Genomic DNA, 21,283 nt, shown 5'->3' with positions numbered 1-21,283 from the left:
GCAAGTCTAGAATACAAAGGGAAGTTTGTATCAAGCGTCAGGTTACGTGATCACCTCGGTGTGGTCAATATCAGAGTGTCTTTATGCAATTTCGTAACTAAAACACATGCGGGTTATAATGCAACGTCCAATAAAAAATGGAATATGAACCCAGCAGCAGAGCAAGTAAAGAACGTCCTATGGTAATTAAAAGAAAGTCAAAAGAAAGAGTAGGCATTCCCTGTCGCATAAGTGTAGGTTCGTAATTAGATCCACCATTGAAACATAGCGTTCTGATCGCGTTCTGGTATTATCTAGAGAGTCTGTCCGTCCGTCTCATGGCTAAATACCACCGTCCCATTTCATGCCTGTCTAAGTAGCACCCGGTCAATCGCGGCATTGATCGTCCCCTTTCGTGACGTCAAGTCCATCCCAAATCGTTCTTCGAGCTGACGCCGTATCTCGCGTTTCGTTACAGAGTTGAGGTCGGCAGTGCGGAGGATCTCATGGACGGCATAATCAAGCTCAGCATCACTAGGAACACCTGGTGCCAAGTCCATATCCTCATGGCTGCGCGTGGTCGGTAGAGGCATTTCAAGATAATTTGTTGGCGGCCGCGACGGCATGGGTTGGTACAACATGCCAGCGTCGCTCATGGGCCGCAGCTGTGACATTGGTGTATTGCGACCTGATTGATATCCAGGGGGTGGGATCATGCCAAATTGAGATGGCGCAGGTGAATGACCGCGTGGCTCGTAGTATGTCTCGCGCCCGTATAACGACGCAGTAGCTGATGCAGCATATCCCTCTTTGTGGAATTGATTGGGAGGTGCCCACGAGCCAATACTGTGGTTTGATTCCTTGTCCCAAAGCTCGTTCTCCTGTAAACCAGATCAATAGCGTGTCTACAAAGGATCAAAATTACGCACGTAATCATTCCAAGACTTGAGAGGAATGGCACGTGGGTCGAACTTGCCTTCGTCCTAAAGAAACTTCATCAACATCGTTCCAAACAATAAGGACCAGAAAACACCTACATGAACAATCATCTTCTTGCCAGATTCACCCAACACAACACGGGTAGCACCCCAAGAGAAGTCATCCATACGCCAGAACGAATAGAGCGGAAGCATAAGAGAAAAGATCGGGATAGCCAAAATGTAGAAGACCATCCATCCAACCATGTCCCACTTGCGCCGGAGGATAAACACAAGGGCTTGTAAACCATACACGGCACCGATCATGACGAGCGAGATAACAGGGAGGGTCTCTTGCTTGGTAGAAACTTCCACAATGAGATACACAATCTATAACTTCAAATCAGAATCCAAAAAAAAAACCAAAAGAAACTGGACGCACGTAACCGACGGTGATAGGCTGGATGATAGTGGAAACCAAATCGATCATAACGACAAACCGCATGGAGAAACAACAGAAACCACAAAGCTGCTCCAAGAACATCAGCTCTCCAAGGTTGTGAACCGTCGAGTTGATCCAACGACGACGTTGTGAGAGTAGAATCTTCCAGTCATCAGGCGCTACGGTAAATGCATGGGCGTCGCGAACGAATTGGGTCTTGTGCAGTGGGAAGTGTTTCAGGAGCAGCGTGGTGAGGTATCGATCCTCTCCGAGATGTAACAAGTTCTTCATGTGCAAGGTATCGACGCGATTCTGTGAGTAGTCCTGGACCATCTGGTTGGAGATCAAAAGTGGTTTGTGGGTATCGGGAGTGCGCAAACGGTATAGGGTGAAACAACCAGGTAAACAGGTAACAGATCCGAACAAACTCTCGAAAGCCTTAGCCATGTGATGCGAGATGAAGTACTCGTAGACCTAGACATTCATTAGAATTTCCAACCACTTCATAAATCTAAAACAAACTTGCCTGCATCATGGTGATGATTGACTGCTTCGCGTTCGCTAGCTCAGTCTCACCGCAAACACCAAGCACCTTCTTGTCATGAATACACCTACAGAAAAACAGACATTAACCCAAAATCCCATAGTGGCGAACAACGACTTACGCAGAGATCAACCTGTTGACAGAATAGGGCTCCACCGTCGTATCAGCATCGACCGTAAACAGATACTCAAAGAACGTCGGGTTGACACCGATCACATTCTTGATCTGGTGGTACATCTCCAGCTCGAGTGGGTTCATGGGCGTACTAAAGTGAACCTGCGCAGCTCGAGTATAAGCGCTAAATCCATCGTTCTATGAAAGACCCTCACCTTATTCAGGAAGTGCATGATCACCATTTGAGAGTCACGCTTGCCACGGTTACCAGGCCGTGAACGCTCAGATGGCTTGCCTATCTTCACCACGACCAAGTAAGGAACGACGTGCCCAGCGCACTCATACAGACCAGAGTAGACCTTGCCCATGTTATGCTGCCTCGCACCCTCACCCAACGAAACGAAACTGAGTGGCTCGGGGTCGAGATTAGGATCAGCTCCTAGGATGTCAAGCACGATGCGCGGCGTGGGACGGTCATTCCCAGAACCAACGATATTCCCATCACAGATAACAAGAATAAGTTTCCGCTTGTCGTCATATTTGAGCTGCGCCAGCGAGTCGATGGTTTTCCGCAATGAAGTCTCGCCTTCTGTATAACAAGGAACCTGGCAGATAACGAACTTGTCGTGGTCTTCGGGCGCACGAGGAGACGCAAAGTTGATGGAAGCGATGAACTTGAATCCGATGATGCTGACCATCAAAATTGACAGTGCGAGCAAGATACCCTCTGCGAATTGGCACTGTGGCGAATTACGGTTGTCCACCATACCGATCAAAAACAAGTTGCGGAGACAGGTAAGTTGGCTCTCCAGCAAAGCACTATTAAGATTGAGAGAATCAAGTTGCTTCGTCAGGTCCTGACCTGAGTTGTACTTGAAAAGGTCGACGACAGATGTGTCCATGAATTGAGTGTCGATGCCCGTAGGAAGCTGCTCGCCATATGGAGCTTCAACGGCAGGTCCGAAGTTAACGTAGGACGTAAGGTCGTAGATCATATCGTTGTAGATGCCGAGCGAATAACCAGTGTTGGCCATGTCACTGATCTCCTGTGGTGTGTAACCCATGTATCCGACGCGGTTGTTCCATCGCATAATGGTCATACTCTCAAAGTACCAATCTGGACGGGAATCGTTGGTGTAAGCGCGGAAGTCGTGGTAAACAGCATTAGGATCGGTGTCATTGGCAGAGCTGAGGGTAACGTATGGGCTGACGGTGCCAGTCACGCCATTACACAATGCAGAGACCTGAAAATTGGTTAGAAAGAATCAACTCGTGAACGAATCCTTCTGACCTGAACAGGGAAGATCGCGTCTGATGCAGTACCGCCATACGTCTGAAGGATCGTCTTGACAGGCACAACACTGACAACGCGCTGATGCGTGGACGCAACAGTCGTAAGATCGAACACCTCCCCCCGAATCGAGGTATACACGTTATTTGGTGAAGCCGTATATGAATGTGACGCCAATTCGGAAGTGCTGAAAACATGCTCCGTAGGGCAAATGATCTCACCCAGGAAGACGATGATGAAAATAGCGCATGAACAGAAGAACCAGATGATGAAATTGATTGCGAGCTTTTCTCTCCATGCTTGTCGGATATCTTCACGCTTCATCCGGCCGATCCACTTAAGGAAGAGAGAGGGCATCCACCATGTCAGAGCCCAGCACAACGCGACCCAGCGACGACGCGCAGAAGATTCTTTAAGCACTTCAGTCGTCTCGCCGTCTCCGATCTCACCAGGCAGTGCTTCTTTCACCATGAGACCCTCCTTGTCCGCGTTCTGGAACATGTTGCGAGAGGGCGCATAGGATTCAGTGCCGTAGTTGGAGTTTGAGTCGTCTCGGTGACTTGTGAGGCGGCTGCGGTTGTCAAAGTCGTCGCTACGGAAAGACTTGCGCTCGTCGTACTCGTCTTCATACAGATCAGCGCGCTGGAAGGGGGATGCATTGGAGACGAGAGGAAGAGCAGGGTCCGAGAAGGCGTTGGCGAACGGCGAGTCCTCACCATTATTAGCACCAGGTGAATGGTAAGGAGCATAAGGGTCGCCGAAGCCACGGATATCAAGTCCAGCCTCAGCCTCAGCATCACGAACACGGTTGCGCTTCTGTTCCTCAACATCCGATGCACGAATACGGTCCTCGAGCGAGTGGAACGCCGTTTGTGATAGGAAGACCTAGAAATATATTTAACACGTGCCTGAGCTGCGTATTCAATTCGCTTACCTTATATTGCCCAAGGACAACATCCCGCTCCTTCAACGATAACGCAGTCCGCGCCTGCTCAACACGCTCCCTCGGAGTTCCCTCCGAAATGCCCAAAACCAAAATCGGATCCCTATACCTCTGACAAAATTCTTCCGGCGTCATCCCCACCTCAAACACATTCACATTGCGCTTCGCGATCTCCGCTAAGCCCAGACTGCGCACCTGGCCCTTGACAGACCGACCCTCGAGCTGGTTGGGTAGCTGCGAATCATTCGGGTTAATGCAGAATACGTACCAGTTCTGCGTGTCTCCTAGAGTCTCGAAGAGCGTGTCGAGCGCAGAACGGAACTCGCCTGCGACACAAGGTGTGCCACTCCCAGCGGACGCAGTGATATCGTCATCTTCCCGATCCTGTTCATCGACGCCATTTTCCCGCAGCGTGGGCATGCGCTTGATTGTGCCCTTGCGGCGAGTGGAGGGAGCACGCATGGGCTTGACGGGCTGCTGGGCAGCAACAATGGTATCTTCATTTTTAGGGTGGGCTTGTGTTGCAATAGCCTTGCCCGAGAAGAGGCCTTTGACGAAGGGGTTCATTGATCCAGCACCCTCCGCGCCATCAGAAATGCCGGAAGCTGAGCCACGAAGAAGGGAAACGAAATCAGGGTTAAGAGCATCGAGGTTACGGTCCAAGAAGCCTTCAGCGGAGTAGGCGACGGGGCCGTTGAAGTGATTGACGGTGAACGTGGGGAAACCAGAACGATCTATGACACCGACTTTGAACGACGAGTGGTTGCCCCAGCGCTTGCCAAAGGCTTCCACCATCGAGTGATCAGTCTTCTTATGCGAGCGGCGAGCCTGATCATCCATGATGTGGATAAGACCACCCGGCTTGTTTTGAAGTAGCCGCACGCACTCAGAGTTGTCGAAGTAGGAGACAGTGGGAACAAAACGTGAGATACCCTCGTTCTGATATTCGTCCACGTGAGCCTCAAAGATACGTTTCTGGACGAAGTGCTGCAAGCGTTCATTGGCAAAGTTGATGCAGAATTGATCAAGGGAGTTGGGGCGACTGGTCATGTTCTGTGGTCCGGGGAGGTCGAAAAGGCCAATGAATGTGTCAAAGTCTTCACGGCACAGCCGCTGGTTGATATGCTCGTTCAACCATGCGAAGAGAAGAGAATATAGCGTTTTTGCGAGGTCATCTCGGTTATCAGATGCACCATCGGGGTCAAGGAAGACGGTGCAGAGCTCCTTCTTTACAAGCTTAGTCTTGTACGACATTGCGCCCTCCAAAGCACCCGCTTGGACACCCAAGAATTCGGCAACAATGCCAAGGACATCTGTGTTACGCACGACAGCAGCGTCAACGTCACGACCACGGTCAACGGTGAACTCAAGATTGCCGAGGTGGAGAATGGCAGCGAGAAGTTGGCAAGTTTGAGCGACGTGTCGCTTGGACAAGCCAATTGTCTTGAGAGCGACCTTGAGCTGCTCAAAGCGGTTGGCGTCATCATCCCGAACACCGTTTTGGCGTGCTGGGATAGCACCACGCTGACCGAGATAACGGTACTGAGTTTTATCCAAGAGGTGGAGGTGCTGGCGCTCTTCCTGAGTTGCACCTGCCACGAGGTAGTAGAAGATGTGGAAGTTGCGCTCTCCGGATGGCACGGAAGATACGCGGTTACGCTCGAGGTAATAGTCGAGGGTCTTAACACCGGATAAGCGCCCACGGTCAGTGAACTGCAACTCTGTGTATTTCCCGAAGCGAGAAGCATTCGGGTTGAACAAAGTGCGGGCGTTACCAAAAGACTCGATGACAAACTCTGCGGCGGGTAATTGGGTAGCGAGTTTGGAGCCTTTCTTTCCTGGATTGGAGACGGAAAGCTCAAGAATGGTCTTTATGGCGAGTCTACGGTTCTCTGATTTTCCGCTGCCAGTCTCGCCACTATAATGAAAGCAGTTTTATTTTAGATGATGCAATGCATGTGTTGATGGGGTTACTTACCCGATGAGAATAGACTGGTCCTGGGCAGTTCGTTTCATGTGGTAGTAGGCATTATTTGCGAGCTGAAAAATATGAGGTGCTAATGGAGACTTGTTTTCCGTTGTGTCGCGATAGTCTGAGGCATATTTTTGAAGGACGGAGTCGCCGTTGGAAGAGACATACTTGTGAGGGTTCACGGCGACGAGGGAATTTGTACCGATGTTGGTGTAAATTGATTCAGACATGAAACGCTCACGAAGACATGAGACAATGAGATCCTCTGATATGGAAGACAAGCCAGAGAGGTCGCTGGCGGCCTCAAGCCTCTGGTGGAGTGACATGCCAGCAGACGGGCGGCTCATGGCGAGCGCGTTGTTAAGCAATTACCCTGCTAGGGAAGGAAGTAAGAAGAATTGGGTAGGAAAGAAAGGAAAGAAATGCTCTGGCAGACACAGAGAAAGACGAGGTGGATGGAGCAGGGAAAGAAGCGAATGAGACCCGTTGAACGGTTTGTAGCTGAGCAAAGGGAAAGTGTCCTATTTCCAGCTAGCCTATGGTTTCGGGTTTTCTCACGACGGGCACTGCTCAACTCACATGGCGACATGGTATCACACAGACTAGAATAATTGCTTCAAAGTTGTCGTCGTCGTGGGTAGTGAACTACTAATCATTGCAGTGCGCAGGACCATAAAAATATTTGATTCAAGTCTCTCTCAAATAGAGTTTCTGTAACAGACACCATGTGGACCATCAATATCCGTAGAGGGGCAGTGACTAGCAGATCCCCGCCATCCCATCCTCAGTCTCCGCACTGGCCCTCTGCAGCACACTGGGCTTCCTCCCTTCACCAGCTCTCGCAGCTGCAGCACGCATGCGCTTATGTTCCTGTTCAGCGCGTAGCGCATGAGACTTCGTCACATCTCGAGCCAGCGCAGGAGGAATCCCACCCCTCGGCGGTTGCCCGTACCCACAAGACACCCGCAAATTGGCTTTACGGTCTCTGCTCTTGCTCTTCGCTCCTGTGCGTTGACTTGGGGCCAGTACGACTCGTGTTCGTGGAAGCTGTGCAGGGGGATGTGTTGATTGATTTGATGCGGCTCTCACGTCTGCTGGCCGCGTGGCTGGGTACGGATTGACATGCACCGGTTCATCAGATGCCCGGGGAACGCGGTGCAAGGTTGAATTTGGAATTCTTGAAGAGTACGTCAGATCCTCGTGACCGACCTCGATGTCTTCGCAACCACTGGGAGGTATCCATCCAAGCATCGGAGAGGCATTCCACTGTACTGGTGAATCTGGCTGAGCGATGTCTTCCCCATCTTCATCAAAGTAGTTGAGGTAAACATCCATATCCTCGAAGGGTGCTAGCGGTGGCTTCTTGATAAGTGCATCCTTCACGACCTACAAAGTACTTACCAGCAGGCTCATCCCAACTTGACACCTCTATGCCAGTGTACTGCGATGATGGCGCAGAAACGTTGTCCTTGTTCTCTTCTACTGTTGCTTGATCCGGAATAACTCCAGGATCGGAGCACAAGATGTGCGCGAGAGACATGACGTTCGGCCGACGCAAGGGTATGGGTTGTACGATTGGATGCGCTACAGCTTTCGCCATGACCTCCTTCTCATTGGCCTCGTACTCTCTCACAATTTCCGCCAGTTCATCGAAGCTCGAAGGACGCGCAGGCGAAAGTGTAGTACGAAGCGATCTAGAAGCTAAAAGAGTGGAAGGGTTTAAGGAGTGCATGATATAGACAGTGCTGATCATTAAAGAGAAGAATATTGGAGTCAAAGCCCCGTACAAAACGATATGACTTTAACATAACTGGTCAATGTCAGCCCAATGTCAGCCGAGGCCATGTCTGTTGCCTGAACAATATGGGTCATCATATCTGGACATACATCAAGGCCTTGTAGTCTAGAGGTACGATACTTGCTTTGGGTGATCACAAGTGCAAGTGGCCTGGGTTCGATTCCCAGCAAGGCCCAGATCTTTTTGACAATTTCAAATTCTTGCTCCGAGTATGTCCTCGCGCGCACTCCCACCATTTCGTTATTTTCGTTTGCTGCGATCAATTTTGCACCAATTCCTAATTATAAGCTACTTCATTTAGCACGTTCCACACATTCTTCCAAGTGAGCATCCGTATCTAGTCTACGTCATAAGTATGTGGTCACTCGCCGCCACTGCCGACGTCGGACATTGAATTTTAGCAGGCTGTTCGGACGTTCGCGTCTGCCGAGCGGACTGTAACAGCTACTTCACATCCATCGGCCAGAATCCATTTTTGTTCATTCACCGATACTTCGTCGAGCGAGATACCCCAGAATGGTATTAGACTGCGCAATATCGACGGATTCGGCAGCCGAGGAAAGGCAAAGCAAGGGAGCAGAGCGTTGAAATTTGAAGGAGCATCGATGAGTATCAATACCAATGTCTAGCTGTACAGTAGATATCAAGTAACAATTCTTGTAGCTGCATTCTGACAACAGAGCCGAAGAACTCGGTTGATAGTTCGGCGGTTGGATGACATTTGGGCAGACATAGTGACCCATTGGTGCTTTACGGCGGCTGCTGGAATGTGACGGCGGTTTCCAACCATATATGGTGAGAATGGTGTCCGAAAATGAGAAAGCTGCGCAAGTCTAGTGCCATTCTGGGGTATCTAGTATCGTAATAGGCGGGACCCTTTTGTTTGTCCAGCTCGAACAGAAATCCGATCGATATGAAGGTAGCTGAAATTCGGCAAGTAAACAGTCATGTACTTGTAGGGATACTATTGAATTTGTCTTTCTTCTAGCCTTCTAAACTTCTACTAACGCATGTTGTGGGCCCCAAGCAAGGTAAGTTGAAAAGTCTTGTTTTTTCATTGGCCGGAGGTTAGGTTAACGTTATCACGAGAATCTTCAATCCGCTCAGCGGCAGCTGGCAAACAGTTTTATCAGTCCGTCTATTGACGGCTTGCCTCATAGACGGGCTGGTCACGAGTCCGATATTTGAGAACTCGTGTAGTCAATCGGGTGTCGGCCCGGACTAGTGACTTCTAACTGGTTGCGTGCCAGGTCACTAGTATCATCATAAGATGTTGGGCACCGAATCGGATAAGTACAGCTCATCAGACCGATTCAGACGCACATTTAATATCATTCAGACATCTAATTCTCATTCCTGCTATCTTATTTCATCCCACTTGACATTGTGAGGATGGAAACTTTCGTCACAAGTGCCAACTATGCTGCTGGTGTCGTCGCAGCCGCATTCGTAGTGTTACTCGTCATGTTTTATAAGATGTCCCCCTTAGCGGGTAGGAAGGGCATCCCGCTTCCTCCCGGGCCTCCCGCCCGTTGGTTCTGGTGCAATGCCTTACCTGCTGTGAAGTGAGTTTCTATCCGAGGTATCAGGAGCTGATGCAGATCATCCACTCAGCATTTGCCATACACTGACAGACATGGTTCGAGAATATGGACCAATTGTGTCGTTCCGACAAGGTAGTCAAGTGATAATCGTTATTGGCAGCATTGAGGTATATTGCCCATACCTTGAGCTTCCTCCGACACTGACCAGACATCGGTCCCCTTACTAGGCAGCCATAGACATCATGGAGAAAGAGGGTGCGTCACTGGTAGATCGACCCCGGTCGATTGCCGCGGGTGAGATGCTCTCAAATGGAATGCGTGTAGTCCTGGCTCGTTACGGAGATCGATTACGACGCCTTCGAAAAGCAGTACACACCCATCTACAACCAAAAGCAGCAGAGACATACCAAGATATGCAGCGCGAGCACGCGATGGATTTTATATTAGACATGGTGAATGACCCGAAGAGCCACCAGAAGCACGCACATCGGTACGTTATTATCAAGACCTTTTGTGATCTTTTCATAGATATGGTGCCCAAGGTATGCAGTATCAGTCATTCTTCGGGTGGCTTATGGAAAGTCTGCGCCTACTGCCAACACCGATCCCGAAATTGTCCGTATCCGCAGAATCACTGAACGTTTCCAGGTTGCAATTCGCCCAGGAGCTTATCTCGTCGATCGTGTACCCCTTTTGCGCTACTTGCCCGGTTACGGAAAACAACTTTATGAGTGGCATAATGAGGAGCTAGAGTTCTATAGGCATCAACTAAGCCGCGTCAAGAGTGAAGTGGTGAGGAGCTCTCTGTCTCAATAAACGCATGTCACTTATGTCATGTTGTACCCAGGATCAAAACATAGCTGGCTCATCTTTTACCAAGACACTTTTGGAGAACACAGAAGGACACCAACTCTCTACAGATGAGATGTCGTATCTTGCCGGAACACTCTTTGCGGCGGGATCTGATACAGCAAGTCGGGTAACTTATCATCTCCGCGAGCTTACTCATTTTTTGTTGAGACCGCTGTTGGAATAACCGCTATCATCATGGCTGCGGCGTGCCATCCATTGGCTCAGGCAAAAGTACATGAAGAGCTCGATATGGTCATCGGGTCAGACAGAGGTATGCCAAAGGGGTATGAAGAGGTTGATTTTTTTGATCAATTTTGTGTGGTAGCGCCGACGTTTCAAGACTCGAGCTCGCTCCCTCAATTACATGCGTTCTTGTTGGAAGCCTTGAGATGGAGACCTATCGTCCGTATAGGTGAGTTTCAAATTCGGCACATTCCTGCACGATGCTGACATGCGCCTCAGGATTTCCCCACCGTGCAACTAAAGATATTTTTTGGGTCAGTGTCTTGAATTCGAATTCGTTATAATCCACGTTCTAATTCTAGTCTGTGTGTGATAAGCAAGGATACTGCATTCCAAAGGGTGCAATAGTCTATGGGTGCCATTGGTAAGGTGCTGCTTCGCGGTGTACATCGCTTCACTGAGCGTACTTTTCAGGACTCTTTCTCGTGATCCGATCGCCTTCCCAGATCCTGATGTTTTCAATCCCCAGCGTTGGCTTGATTCAGAAGGCCGTCTTAAGGATGATATGAAGTTCATCGTATATGGCTTTGGTAGACGGTAAGTCGTGCCTACCTTTTTCGACACTGATCAATGAGGTTCATGTGCCATTGAAAGTGTATGTCCCGGCATGCACCTCGCAAATCACTCATTGTACATTAACCTCGCCCTTCTCTTGTGGTCTTTCCGCATTGCTCAACGACCTGGCGCCCCAATCAACACACACGCTTTCAGTGATGCGGTTATTGCTCATGCAGCGCCATTTGAAATTGAACTTATTCCCCGAATGAAAGTTGCGAAGCTGACAGAGATGATGACGACAAATGGGCGTATGGATTGAAGATATCATATGTATAGGAATTTGTCTCCGATCCCCTTGCTTTTTCTTCTTCTGAGGACCTTGTCTTCTGGAAATCTACTCCTTCAAACATGTATAGTCATTGTTCACCAATCTGGGTTCTGTATAATCACTGCGTGATCCGGTGCTTGCAGTAGGAATCAAGTAGAAATTATTTCGTTCTATCCATGTACCATATGTAAGGAAATGGGTTTTGGCGCTCGAATAGGTAAATGCGCTCATGTCCATTTTTCTTCAGCCGACCTCTTAGTAATGGAGGACAGGGGGCTTCTGAACCTCGAGGGTATGCGGATGAAAATCTACTGTTGACTTTAGCAAGGAATGTACAGCACTCACTCGAATCAGTTGCCAGTGGGCATCTTTATGATCAATCATCAACATCAAGCCACCAACTCACCATCGCAAGAGAAATCAGCGACGGCCGGGAATAGTATTAGTCGCCATCTCGATGAACAAATATACTTCAGTTTCTTACTGCTCAACACTGCCTTTCTTCCTGGACTCTGGCTGCGACGAAGGACAGTGCGCATCATGATGGACGGCTGTTGTAATACGGTACGACTCGGCCGGTCGGGCAATCATCTAAGGTAAATAGCTCACGACTCGCAAAAGTCTAGCGATACAGAGCAATAAAACGTAGATCCAAGCATTGGAAGTACGAACAGCATGGCAACATCCATTAATACACTGGAGTGGGCTATGCCTGCTCTCGCACCGGATGCTCAAACTCGAGGAAGGATGGGATCCGATGGATTGCTCTTCCCACACAACGCACTCTAAACTTATAACTCTCTACCGGCAAACTCCACTCTAAACGCCGCTAAACACTGCAGCTACCCCGCTTACGCCACATATTCAAAGTCAATCCACGTTGGTGTACCAGCGAACACTGACTCCAGTGTGAATTTCTCATTCACCTGCGCGTCGGTCAAGATATACTCTTGGGGTAAACGTTTCGACGTGTTCCCTCCAGGACCTGCAAGCGACATAAGGATCCGACACCGGCAGCATAAGGCACAAGGCTTACCAGACGAACGATACTCTGCGAAGTATGTAGTGCTTGAAACAGACGTTCTGTCATAAATAAGTTAGAGATCGGTGTCATTATCTTGCAATCGTGCTTACTTTCCGGACCAGTGTGTGAAACCATTAGGATGAATGCTCTCATCCATATATGTGCGCAAATATACGGTGATAGCCAGGGGATTCCACGGGCGTCCTAGATAGAGAAGAAAGTGACCTTAGTACTACAATTAAAGTGTGTTCTCCATTTCTAGCTTACCGAGGTAGCATCGGCTATCAGTGACGGTGGTGCTGTTTGCATCTGGGGACTGAATAGTGAAAAAAAATCAGATCAAGTGATCACTAGAAAAGAAAAAACTGACCCGAATGATTTTCGAATCGGCAATGAATGCACCATTCCTGGTGCCTTCTGTACCTACCCATGCTACGATACCACCACCACAAGCTCGATTGGCCAGAATGACGTTTTGGAACCAGCTATTCCAATAGTTACTCAGGGTGTTTATACATAAATTGATGCATCCTTACGCCATTCCAGATCCGAAAAGATCTCATCACAGTGTTAGCAACTGCAACGCACATGAATCAACGTCACATAACTCACAATCAGTTTGACCGTATATTATGGTGTCAAAAGCATATGAGTATGCGTTGACACCAGTGTACCATGTATCCTGCCAGCCGGCAAAGGTGCAGCCATAGAAGGAAGCATTTGAATACATGAAGGAGCCAGCGAGAGCTTGAGAAATCGAGTACTTGGCCTGAATCGCTAAGATTGTACAGATGTGCGTCAAGAAAGACCTCAAAGCTTACAGCACGATTTTCGAAGTCGATATTATACGCCTTGAAGTCAGTGTTACCTGACTGTTGTCCAGGGAGAGGTGCAACGGTGAGAGTTGAAGTGTCCTGGTCTGTCATCCCAGGCAGGACGTATAAATTGTACCAAATGTGAACAAGGTTGCGCTGAGAAGCATTTCCCGCTGGGTCGCGAGCAGTGTTAGGATCAAGTTGGCCCTATACACAAATGTCTTGGTAATTAAACTTCACAGATAAAATAACAAATACCAGAAGAGTGAGTGGCGCGGACCGCGTAACATTGACCTTTTCAAAGTATTCTCCCGCTCCAATCAGAATTATTGCGTCGCCCGTCTCTGGTCTGTGAATATCAAGACATGAAACAGGACAAATTCTGGCTGGTACCCACAGGGACTCCACAGCAGCTTGGACAGTTTTAAAATGTGCTCTGCTATCTGTGGGTGACACAAACAGCGTTCCATCTGGGCACCCAGTCAAGGGGGCATTCTGTTGTAATTGGCATGCAGAATAGTTCGGGGAGAGGGCATGAATCTCTACACCAAAGCTGGCCAGAAATGCGTAAAGCACTGCAAAGTGTGTCAAATATGGCCGCATTGGTGTGATGTTCAGTGAGGGAGTAATGTTATATGCCCGCCATCGCTCGCCGCACTTATAAACTCTCATCAAGAAAATACTCACATCAAATTTCAAACCATGGGGTGAGTTTAGTGGTCCTTTGTCCGACACTGAATCCCTACGCCGACGCAGCGCGGGAGAGCATTTAAGTCAAGATCTGGGCAGACTCATCACGAATGAATCGTCAAGGGGCCAGTCTCCCAAAGCAAAACCGACTGACGAATAGTCATGTATTGAGCCAACCCTGATGGCCTGAAGGGCCGCCGTTACCACTCGGGCCACGGAAAAATTGATGATGAGGTCAGACTCGTGGTGGACCGCGTGGATCAACTATCACTATGATCGCCGTTATGATAATGTATACTCACACCAAACCATGCCCGCCAGTCCGCGGCAGATGCTAATAGTAAAAAGCGGGAGAATGTAATAAGATGATAAATCCAGCGTGATTTATTGCGAGAAAATCGTTGACAACTCATATACGGTAGTACTGAGATCGGCGGCGACGAAGTTCGGATGTTCGAAAACACACGAGGACGTCGGTAACGGAACGACTATACATCCGTGACCATTGATGGTGCCCTCCTGTCGTGAAGGTGCTGTCGCCTCATATATCATGGCAGGGCTACGCCAACAAGAGTCAAATTCTTCACTCACAACTGTCTCCACACAGACTCATGTACCATCAGTCTTTGAGCTGCAATGCTCTTTCTTTCGCTCTATTAATGCACCGCAACAACGTCTCTTCCGAGATTGCACCGCCTGACTCAGTAGTACTGATAAGCTCTCCTCGGTCATCTACGATAACCGTCAGCGTGACGTCCATCAGGGGCTCTTCGAATGCAGTGGGATCTGAGAGAACGTGCGATCTGGGAGTAGAGGATCAGTGCATAACTTTGAAAGAGCGAAAAGAGAACGTACGTGTCTAACACTCCAAAAGACGACGAAGCAAAATTTCGAGTCAATTGTACCGGCGATCGAGTTTTCCGCGAACACGTCGTGCGCCCAGTTTCTTCGTTGTAGGTGGCTTTAGGCAGCGTAGCTAGCTCGTGTCATCAATTATGTGGCATGCCTCTAGCACGTTGAACTCACTACTTCTGAGGGCGCCCAACATGGCCAGCAGTGCAGCGTCAAACGCATTCCCATCATAATTTATACATGTACAGTCCACATAGAGCGTCCAAACGGCTTGTCCGGGGTGGATGCACAACGAAGATAATGAAAGCACGCCTGAGCTGTGTCAGGAAAGAAGAAAAGACAAGAGTTCAAAGCCAAACAAACACATAGCGCGATGACCTACGCGACGAGAGCTTCGTTTAGTCTATCAGAAAGGACTTGAGCTTCTTCTGTCGGAGGACCTGGTTTGAATTTTGGAGAACAGATTGCAGGCAAATCGATATTGGGTACTACGCAAATTTTGAACCAATCAGCTCCTGCTGTTGTGTGTAGAAGGAAGGAGTGGCAGAATCACCTAAAAAACCTTGTTCAGGGTGATCGAGCTCGGGTTCTGCGATTTCTGCCTTGACGCCACAAACAATCGTGGTGTCTCCCATACGCACAAGAGCAGAACCATCAGCCGTTGATATGGATCCTGCAGCAAGCACATCATGGCGTAAGCACCAAAAAGTTGGATAAATCACGTACCGACATTCACAGAAACGTTGCGCCACTCATCGAACGTCCGTCCATCTGGCCTGATTTTCTCGGCAATAAACCTTTCGAGATAAACGCGAGGGTGTAGTCTCTGGAAAATTTGAGCGCGCAGAGTTTCATCCGCTGCGGAGGAATTTGTGACAGATGAGGAAGACATGAAGGGGAGTTACATATCATTCGATTTGGAAATTTCGGAACAGGTCAGAATCACTACGGCAGCTTCACTCTATTGCAACGTAGCTAGCCAATGTACTGTACAACATGTAAATCCTTTGATAGTAACTACAGTACAGATGAGTAAATAAATGATTGTGGTAGTACTACAAATGCGTAGTCGTGAAATGTCATTTGTGCCCAGTCAATAAAGCAGATGAAGAGAGAACAAACAAAAAAATACAGTGAAGGTCGAAGGTATAGCTATCACGGCAGTAAGTTATCATAGCCGTTAGAACACAAGAGAATGCAATGGCAAAAAGAAACAAATACAGCAGCTAGCGAGCCTTTACTCGCTAACCCATTCACCGCCATTCGCAAGTCTGGCGAAGAGGCCTTTGCCCTCCACGAGACTCTCATACGTGCCTTGCTCGCGCACCTGGCCATCCTCGACGACAAGAATACGGTCGCACATCTTCATCACGGGAACCTTGTGTGTCACCATGATAGTGGTCCGCCCAACCTTCGCAGCTCGTATTGTCTCCAGGACAGCCGTCTGGTTGGCAGGATCGAGCGCTGAAGTACACTCGTCCAAAATTAGGATCTTGGCAGGTCGTGCGAGTGCGCGTGCGACTTGCAAACGTTGCGCTTGTCCACCTGAGATGAGAGACGCGTTCTCCCCGATGAGTGTGTCATAGCCCTGTGGCAATGACATCACGAATTCGTGGACGTTCGCTGCACGAGCAGCGCGCTCGACGTCTGCATCGCTCATTCCATTGTCCTCGCCGACTCGTCCGTAGGCAACGTTTTCTCGGATGCTGGCGTCGAAGAGGTTGGGGGTTTGGCTGACGACGGCAACATGGTCACGAAGATAGTTGATATCCGTTGCACGGAGTTCATTGAGGCCCACCGAAATGGTGCCCGAAGTAGGCTCGTAGAGGCGTTGGAGGAGCGACGCAATGGTTGACTTGCCACATCCAGAAGCACCTACAATCGCTACGCACTCTCCATCTGCAATGCGCATCGACATCTTATTCAAGACAGAGACATCAGGGTTGGTGGGGTAAGAGAATGATACATTGTTGAAGATAAGATCGCCCTCGATCCTCGGACGGAGGATACCCTGAGACTCGGAGCTCGTCGTGTCTAGCTTGATGAGCTCGTGCAAATCGTGCGTGGCCAAAACGGACTTGGCAATCTTTTGAGTAAAGGACATGAGTTGGGAGCCGATGGAGACGGTGAAGACGACAAGGTTGAGGACTTGACACATCTGGAGGTATGTGTACGTGCCTCTGGCGATCAGCACAGCGCCAACGTAGAAAAGAAGGGCCTCTGCTAAGTAGATGAGAGCGCTGGCGACACCGTAAGAGCACCCCTCAACGAAAGCGCCGCGGACCCCAGTGGAAAGGCACTGTGAGGCAGCCTTGTCGAACTGAGCCTGAAGAACAGGCTCAAGAGACATAGCACGGATGCCACGGACGTTGAGAACAGACTACACAACAAATAAGAACGAGAAACATCAGGTAATGACAAAAACTTACTTCGTAGTACACCCTGGCAACCTCCTCACGAGCCCGCTTATTGCGTATCTCGCATTTTGCCACAAGGTTAGTCTGAAGACCCATGACTCCAACAAACACAGGCCCAATAGCGAGCCCAACGAATGTCAATTGCCACCCCCAAGCCATCGCCCAGAGGAGGCCAACTATCATCATCGTGCCAACAGCAACAATCTGGCCTACCACGACAGCAATCAATGTACGAGCGTCATCGCCATCCTTCACGATGACTTGAGTGAGTTTAGCTGCGCCATTCTCGGGACGGTCAAACCAGCTCTTGTCCTGACTGAGAACACGCGAGAAAGCGATGTCGCGGAGGCGAGTGACCCAACGCATAGCGGAGGTTTCCATAAAGAAGAATTTGGAACCAAGAAGAAGCCCATCAAGGGCTGCAATTCCGAGGACAAGGCCACCGTAGGAGTTGATCAGGCTGGCATCTGAACCACCAGCCGAGACTAGAACAATGAGTTTGGAAAGGAGGAATGAAAATATGGGCGTCATCGCCCCGCTTAGCAAGCAGATGGTGAGCCCGACGAAAACGATTGGCTTGTTGGGAATGGTGGGGTACACAGCGCGCAGAAGGGCGAAAAGGCCGGGGGCTGGTGAAAGGTTCGATGGGTTTTGGGTGTCTTCATTTCCAGACGAAGGCACGACGATACTCTGTAGGACGCCATGGTGCTTGCGCTCTCTGCGCTCTCTCCTGTTCGCAGCTTCTTCAGCGCTGCGCTTCAACGCCTCCTTCTCAGTCTCGAATTCCTCATCATCTTCGACCATGCATACCGGCTCTGGGAAAGAGAAGCTCGGGCGTGAAAGTGTCGGGGAGGTAGGGGTGAACTGCAAGCTAAAACGATGGCCGCCGTATGTGCGAGGGGGAACCGTGACTTCGGGAATGAATATCGACATACTGCTCGGTCTCCGTTGTCTCCCTGCAGCACCACCCTTGAACTCCGGTATTTCTTCTATGGGTAACGCACTAGGGGGGATAAATCGACTCATCCGCCAGTCCTTGTCTTTCTCTGCTGCTGTAGGAAGAGGTGGTGGTGTTGTACTCGATTTCGTAAGTTCCGCAACAACATCGAACATCCAGTTGCCAAGCGTCGCCGTGACGGGACGCATGCCGCCCAATGTCGGAGCTATGCTCATGTGTCGTTCGTGAACTGGGAGCTCTTCCTCCTCTTCTTCCTCCTCCCCTGCGAGGATCGCTGCGACTGCATCGTACCCAGGAAGGTCATCTTCAACTGCAAGCCCGCCTGTACGAAGCATGCGAGCAAATTCGTCATCTGCGTGCTCGAGGTCTGATCGAAAGCCTTGCTCGACCACGGAACCCTCCCGCATGACGTAGACAAAGTCAGTCTCTTCGATTGCAGCAACATCATGCGTAATGATGATTGTCGTGCGGTCCTGTCGCCATCTCCGAATAGCAGCCAAAATAAGTGCGCGAGTCGGGGGGTCTAATGCGGATGTTGCTTCATCTGAAACAAAAGAACATAACTAAGAGACCAGATAAACGAGAGAAATGCAAAACTTACCGAGAATCAATATCTCGGGGTCACGAATCCGCGCGCGCGCGATTGCGAGCCTCTGGCGCTGTCCACCACTCAACTGGATGCCTTCCGCACCAGTACCGCTCAATAGCGTGTCGTAGCCTTGGTCTAAACCAAGCACCCAAGACTCAAGCATCGCAACTCTACACGCTTCTTCTACTTCTGCTCTACTAACGTCCTCCGATCGCTTGCCTTTTCCCACTGCGCCAAGAGCCACGTTTTCGTGAAGGCTTCCTGGGAAGACAGGTGCAGACGATGCGCCCTGCGCTACGCCGGCTATGCAGCCCGACACGTACGCGGCGTCAATATATCGCACATCCTGCTCGTCCAGACAAACATAGCCAGAGTCTGGATTGTAAACGCCCATCAAGATTGCGCCAAGGGTGGACTTTCCAGAACCGCTTGATCCAACAATAAATGTTGTCTCATGTGCGGGGAGGTACATGGTTACATCGCGGAGTACTTGAACGTCCGGTCGTGCGGGATATGCGAAGCACACGCCAGTCAGGCTCAGTTCGCCGTAAAACGACTTTGGTTGTATTTTCCGGAGTTCTTGTAAACGTCGCGTTGAGGATGGTTGATGTGCTTCGGAGATCATGCCTGCGAGTTCTGCAGCGGCGACCTTGCCTTTCATGAAGGTGATAAGAAGGGGTACAGCCATTTGAAGATTACTCGTTGCGATAAGGCATGCCCAGAAAACGCTCATGACTTGACCGGGTGTATTCTTGCCTTCGCGGACAAGGTGAGCTCCGAACCAGAATCCTTGTACAAACATTGCCATTGTGACGAACTGGCTCAAGCCACATGTGAGGCCCCAGATTCCTGCAAGTCCATTCGCAGCTGCGCTTACGCGTCCGAGCACACGGGAAAGTACCCGAGTCTCGTGTGTAGCTGCGTTGAACGCTTTGATAGTGGCGATTGCAGACACGGCACGCTCGACGACGGTAGCGGCACTCGCAGTAAAGGTGCGCTCACGAGTAAGGAGAGGACCCGCTAGAACTTGAGAGAATGCCTGAATGATGATTAATGCGGGGGCGGCTGAGAGAATGACAAGGGTGAGGAGCGGTGACCAAACGAATGCGAGCACAAGGCTCGTTATGGTGGTGGTTAGATATTGAAGCAGCTGGCCTGCTGCTAGTGACGAGGCTGCGCGTACGTCGTCGGTTTCTCTGTTGGATTTATGAAAAGACACTCAGAATCAAGGGCTCAGACAGACAAAATAATTGCTAACCTAGCAAACTTGGCCATGAGGCCGCCAGCGCCTACGGGGAAATCTTCGGACGTGTCTTGCACTTGGCCCGCAGGTGCAGACCCGTCGACCCCCATCCGGAGATCGAACCATGACATCTCCTTGTTGACAACAGACTGATATACGAGCCGTCTAAGCTCCACGACATTGTGCTCCCCAGTAGAAATCCACAAGCTACTCGTGATGCTACTCATGACGAGCGCACTAATACTGAGTGCTACGAGTTCAATTGCTGCAATGCCCACACCATGAAGTAGCGCATCCTTGGCGGATTGCGGTGGGTTGGGTGTCAATGGGAAAGCGGCAAAGGCGTTGAATGACTGCCCGACGGCATAAGTCATAAGGGGAGCGATGGCGCCGGTAGCGACAGAAGACAAAACGGCCGGTGTTAGAAGAACCAGCTTCCTTCGCGGGGTGAGGAATGAGAACAGCAGCTTCGTTGATGGAACAGGTGCTGCATGAATGTTAGGGATATCGTGAATTGATGTTGTCTCAGAGACATTGGAGTCATTTTTGATATCAAGTGTCGACGAAGAAGCCGAATGAATTGTTGACCGAATTGAAGGATCTGATGTTGGATCATGGTTCTTCATCGTCGTTCTACGCGATAAAATCGCCTCTGCAATCGTCTGAATGGTATAAGGGAGAGAAACGTCGAAAGCCAGTCTGCCATTCCCGCATTTTTGTTGTTTCAATTGTGGCTTTAGTTCCGCTTCACTATTGTCTTCCCACGTGGGAAGACAATCACACAATGGACGTTGAGACAATAAAAATGTTATGTAATCAGGTACAAAGCCTTTGCACAACAATGGAAAACAATGGCCTATTACTTTCTACCACCATGCTGCGCACTGCGCTCTCAGCCCCCACTCATTGTGTTCCAAGTATGCGATTATATCGCAGCTAAGGACTTTGATCCAGTATCATCTATTATTGCGAGTGGCAGATCTCTCAAACAGGAAGCCTTTTCATCTTACTCCACGAGAGCGGTAAAATATTGATTCTGTCGTGTGCCGCATGCGGACTGATGGTTCATATACAAAGTCACCGAGTGAGTACACCTGGTTGGAGCGGAATACACGCCTTGATGAACTACGAGCCAACCCAATTGCTCAAGGCTTGATGACGTTCAATCAAAACCTCAGCCAGGCGGTTGGTTCAACGGGACTACAACTTGCTCAACTCCACGTCACGATA

The 21,283-nt window shown here is 49.7% G+C and overlaps 6 protein-coding genes and 1 non-coding gene across 7 annotated transcripts; 2 read left to right on the top strand and 5 right to left on the bottom strand.

The window, feature by feature from the left end:
- Positions 1–59: 59 nt before the first annotated feature.
- F5147DRAFT_760846 (glycosyltransferase family 2 protein) lies at positions 60–6,738 on the bottom strand. Its single transcript, XM_041440501.1, has 10 exons — positions 6,209–6,738; positions 4,222–6,148; positions 3,288–4,172; positions 2,212–3,240; positions 2,004–2,158; positions 1,865–1,949; positions 1,339–1,812; positions 1,017–1,286; positions 909–962; positions 60–860 (listed from the first exon to the last, which is right to left on the bottom strand). Exons 1-10 carry the CDS (start codon positions 6,547–6,549, stop codon positions 342–344), a joined length of 5,739 nt encoding a protein of 1,912 aa, XP_041293282.1. The 5' UTR covers positions 6,550–6,738; the 3' UTR covers positions 60–341.
- Positions 6,739–6,769: 31 nt separating this feature from the next.
- On the bottom strand, positions 6,770–8,033 carry F5147DRAFT_693760 (uncharacterized protein). The gene is made up of 3 exons (XM_041437264.1): positions 7,607–8,033; positions 6,923–7,554; positions 6,770–6,862 (listed from the first exon to the last, which is right to left on the bottom strand). Exons 1-2 carry the CDS (start codon positions 7,953–7,955, stop codon positions 6,962–6,964), a joined length of 942 nt encoding a protein of 313 aa, XP_041293281.1. The 5' UTR covers positions 7,956–8,033; the 3' UTR covers positions 6,770–6,862; positions 6,923–6,961.
- Positions 8,034–8,094: 61 nt separating this feature from the next.
- F5147DRAFT_t80 lies at positions 8,095–8,175 on the top strand. The gene has a single exon. It is a non-coding gene; the product is annotated as a tRNA-Pro (tRNA).
- A 721-nt stretch (positions 8,176–8,896) lies between these two features.
- On the top strand, positions 8,897–11,619 carry F5147DRAFT_612329 (cytochrome P450). Its single transcript, XM_041432459.1, has 13 exons — positions 8,897–8,933; positions 8,989–9,031; positions 9,090–9,565; positions 9,615–9,711; positions 9,772–10,034; positions 10,087–10,321; positions 10,392–10,523; positions 10,565–10,667; positions 10,722–10,808; positions 10,859–10,893; positions 10,957–11,003; positions 11,054–11,176; positions 11,234–11,619. The coding sequence occupies exons 3-13, from the start codon at positions 9,393–9,395 to the stop codon at positions 11,454–11,456; spliced, it is 1,518 nt and encodes a 505-aa protein (XP_041293280.1). The 5' UTR covers positions 8,897–8,933; positions 8,989–9,031; positions 9,090–9,392; the 3' UTR covers positions 11,457–11,619.
- Positions 11,620–12,081: 462 nt separating this feature from the next.
- Positions 12,082–13,927, bottom strand: F5147DRAFT_612324 (carbohydrate esterase family 8 protein). The gene is made up of 10 exons (XM_041432458.1): positions 13,702–13,927; positions 13,563–13,653; positions 13,311–13,511; positions 13,102–13,258; positions 13,026–13,047; positions 12,860–12,974; positions 12,757–12,805; positions 12,600–12,693; positions 12,502–12,548; positions 12,082–12,450 (listed from the first exon to the last, which is right to left on the bottom strand). The coding sequence occupies exons 1-10, from the start codon at positions 13,905–13,907 to the stop codon at positions 12,317–12,319; spliced, it is 1,116 nt and encodes a 371-aa protein (XP_041293279.1). The 5' UTR covers positions 13,908–13,927; the 3' UTR covers positions 12,082–12,316.
- Positions 13,928–14,355: 428 nt separating this feature from the next.
- F5147DRAFT_693748 (ribosomal protein S5 domain 2-type protein) lies at positions 14,356–15,754 on the bottom strand. Its single transcript, XM_041437263.1, has 6 exons — positions 15,573–15,754; positions 15,400–15,519; positions 15,229–15,334; positions 15,021–15,163; positions 14,850–14,970; positions 14,356–14,797 (listed from the first exon to the last, which is right to left on the bottom strand). The coding sequence occupies exons 1-6, from the start codon at positions 15,736–15,738 to the stop codon at positions 14,614–14,616; spliced, it is 840 nt and encodes a 279-aa protein (XP_041293278.1). The 5' UTR covers positions 15,739–15,754; the 3' UTR covers positions 14,356–14,613.
- F5147DRAFT_635567 (P-loop containing nucleoside triphosphate hydrolase protein) lies at positions 15,755–20,757 on the bottom strand. Its single transcript, XM_041432892.1, has 4 exons — positions 20,069–20,757; positions 18,823–20,006; positions 17,276–18,765; positions 15,755–17,226 (listed from the first exon to the last, which is right to left on the bottom strand). Exons 1-4 carry the CDS (start codon positions 20,677–20,679, stop codon positions 16,084–16,086), a joined length of 4,428 nt encoding a protein of 1,475 aa, XP_041293277.1. The 5' UTR covers positions 20,680–20,757; the 3' UTR covers positions 15,755–16,083.
- Between the last annotated feature and the right edge of the window lie 526 nt (positions 20,758–21,283).

The sequence above is a fragment of the Suillus discolor genome, assembly GCF_016758755.1.
Source record: "Suillus discolor strain FC423 chromosome Unknown F5147scaffold_25, whole genome shotgun sequence".
Lineage (NCBI taxonomy): Eukaryota > Fungi > Basidiomycota > Agaricomycetes > Boletales > Suillaceae > Suillus > Suillus discolor.
This window is presented reverse-complemented; position numbering and strand designations above follow the sequence as displayed.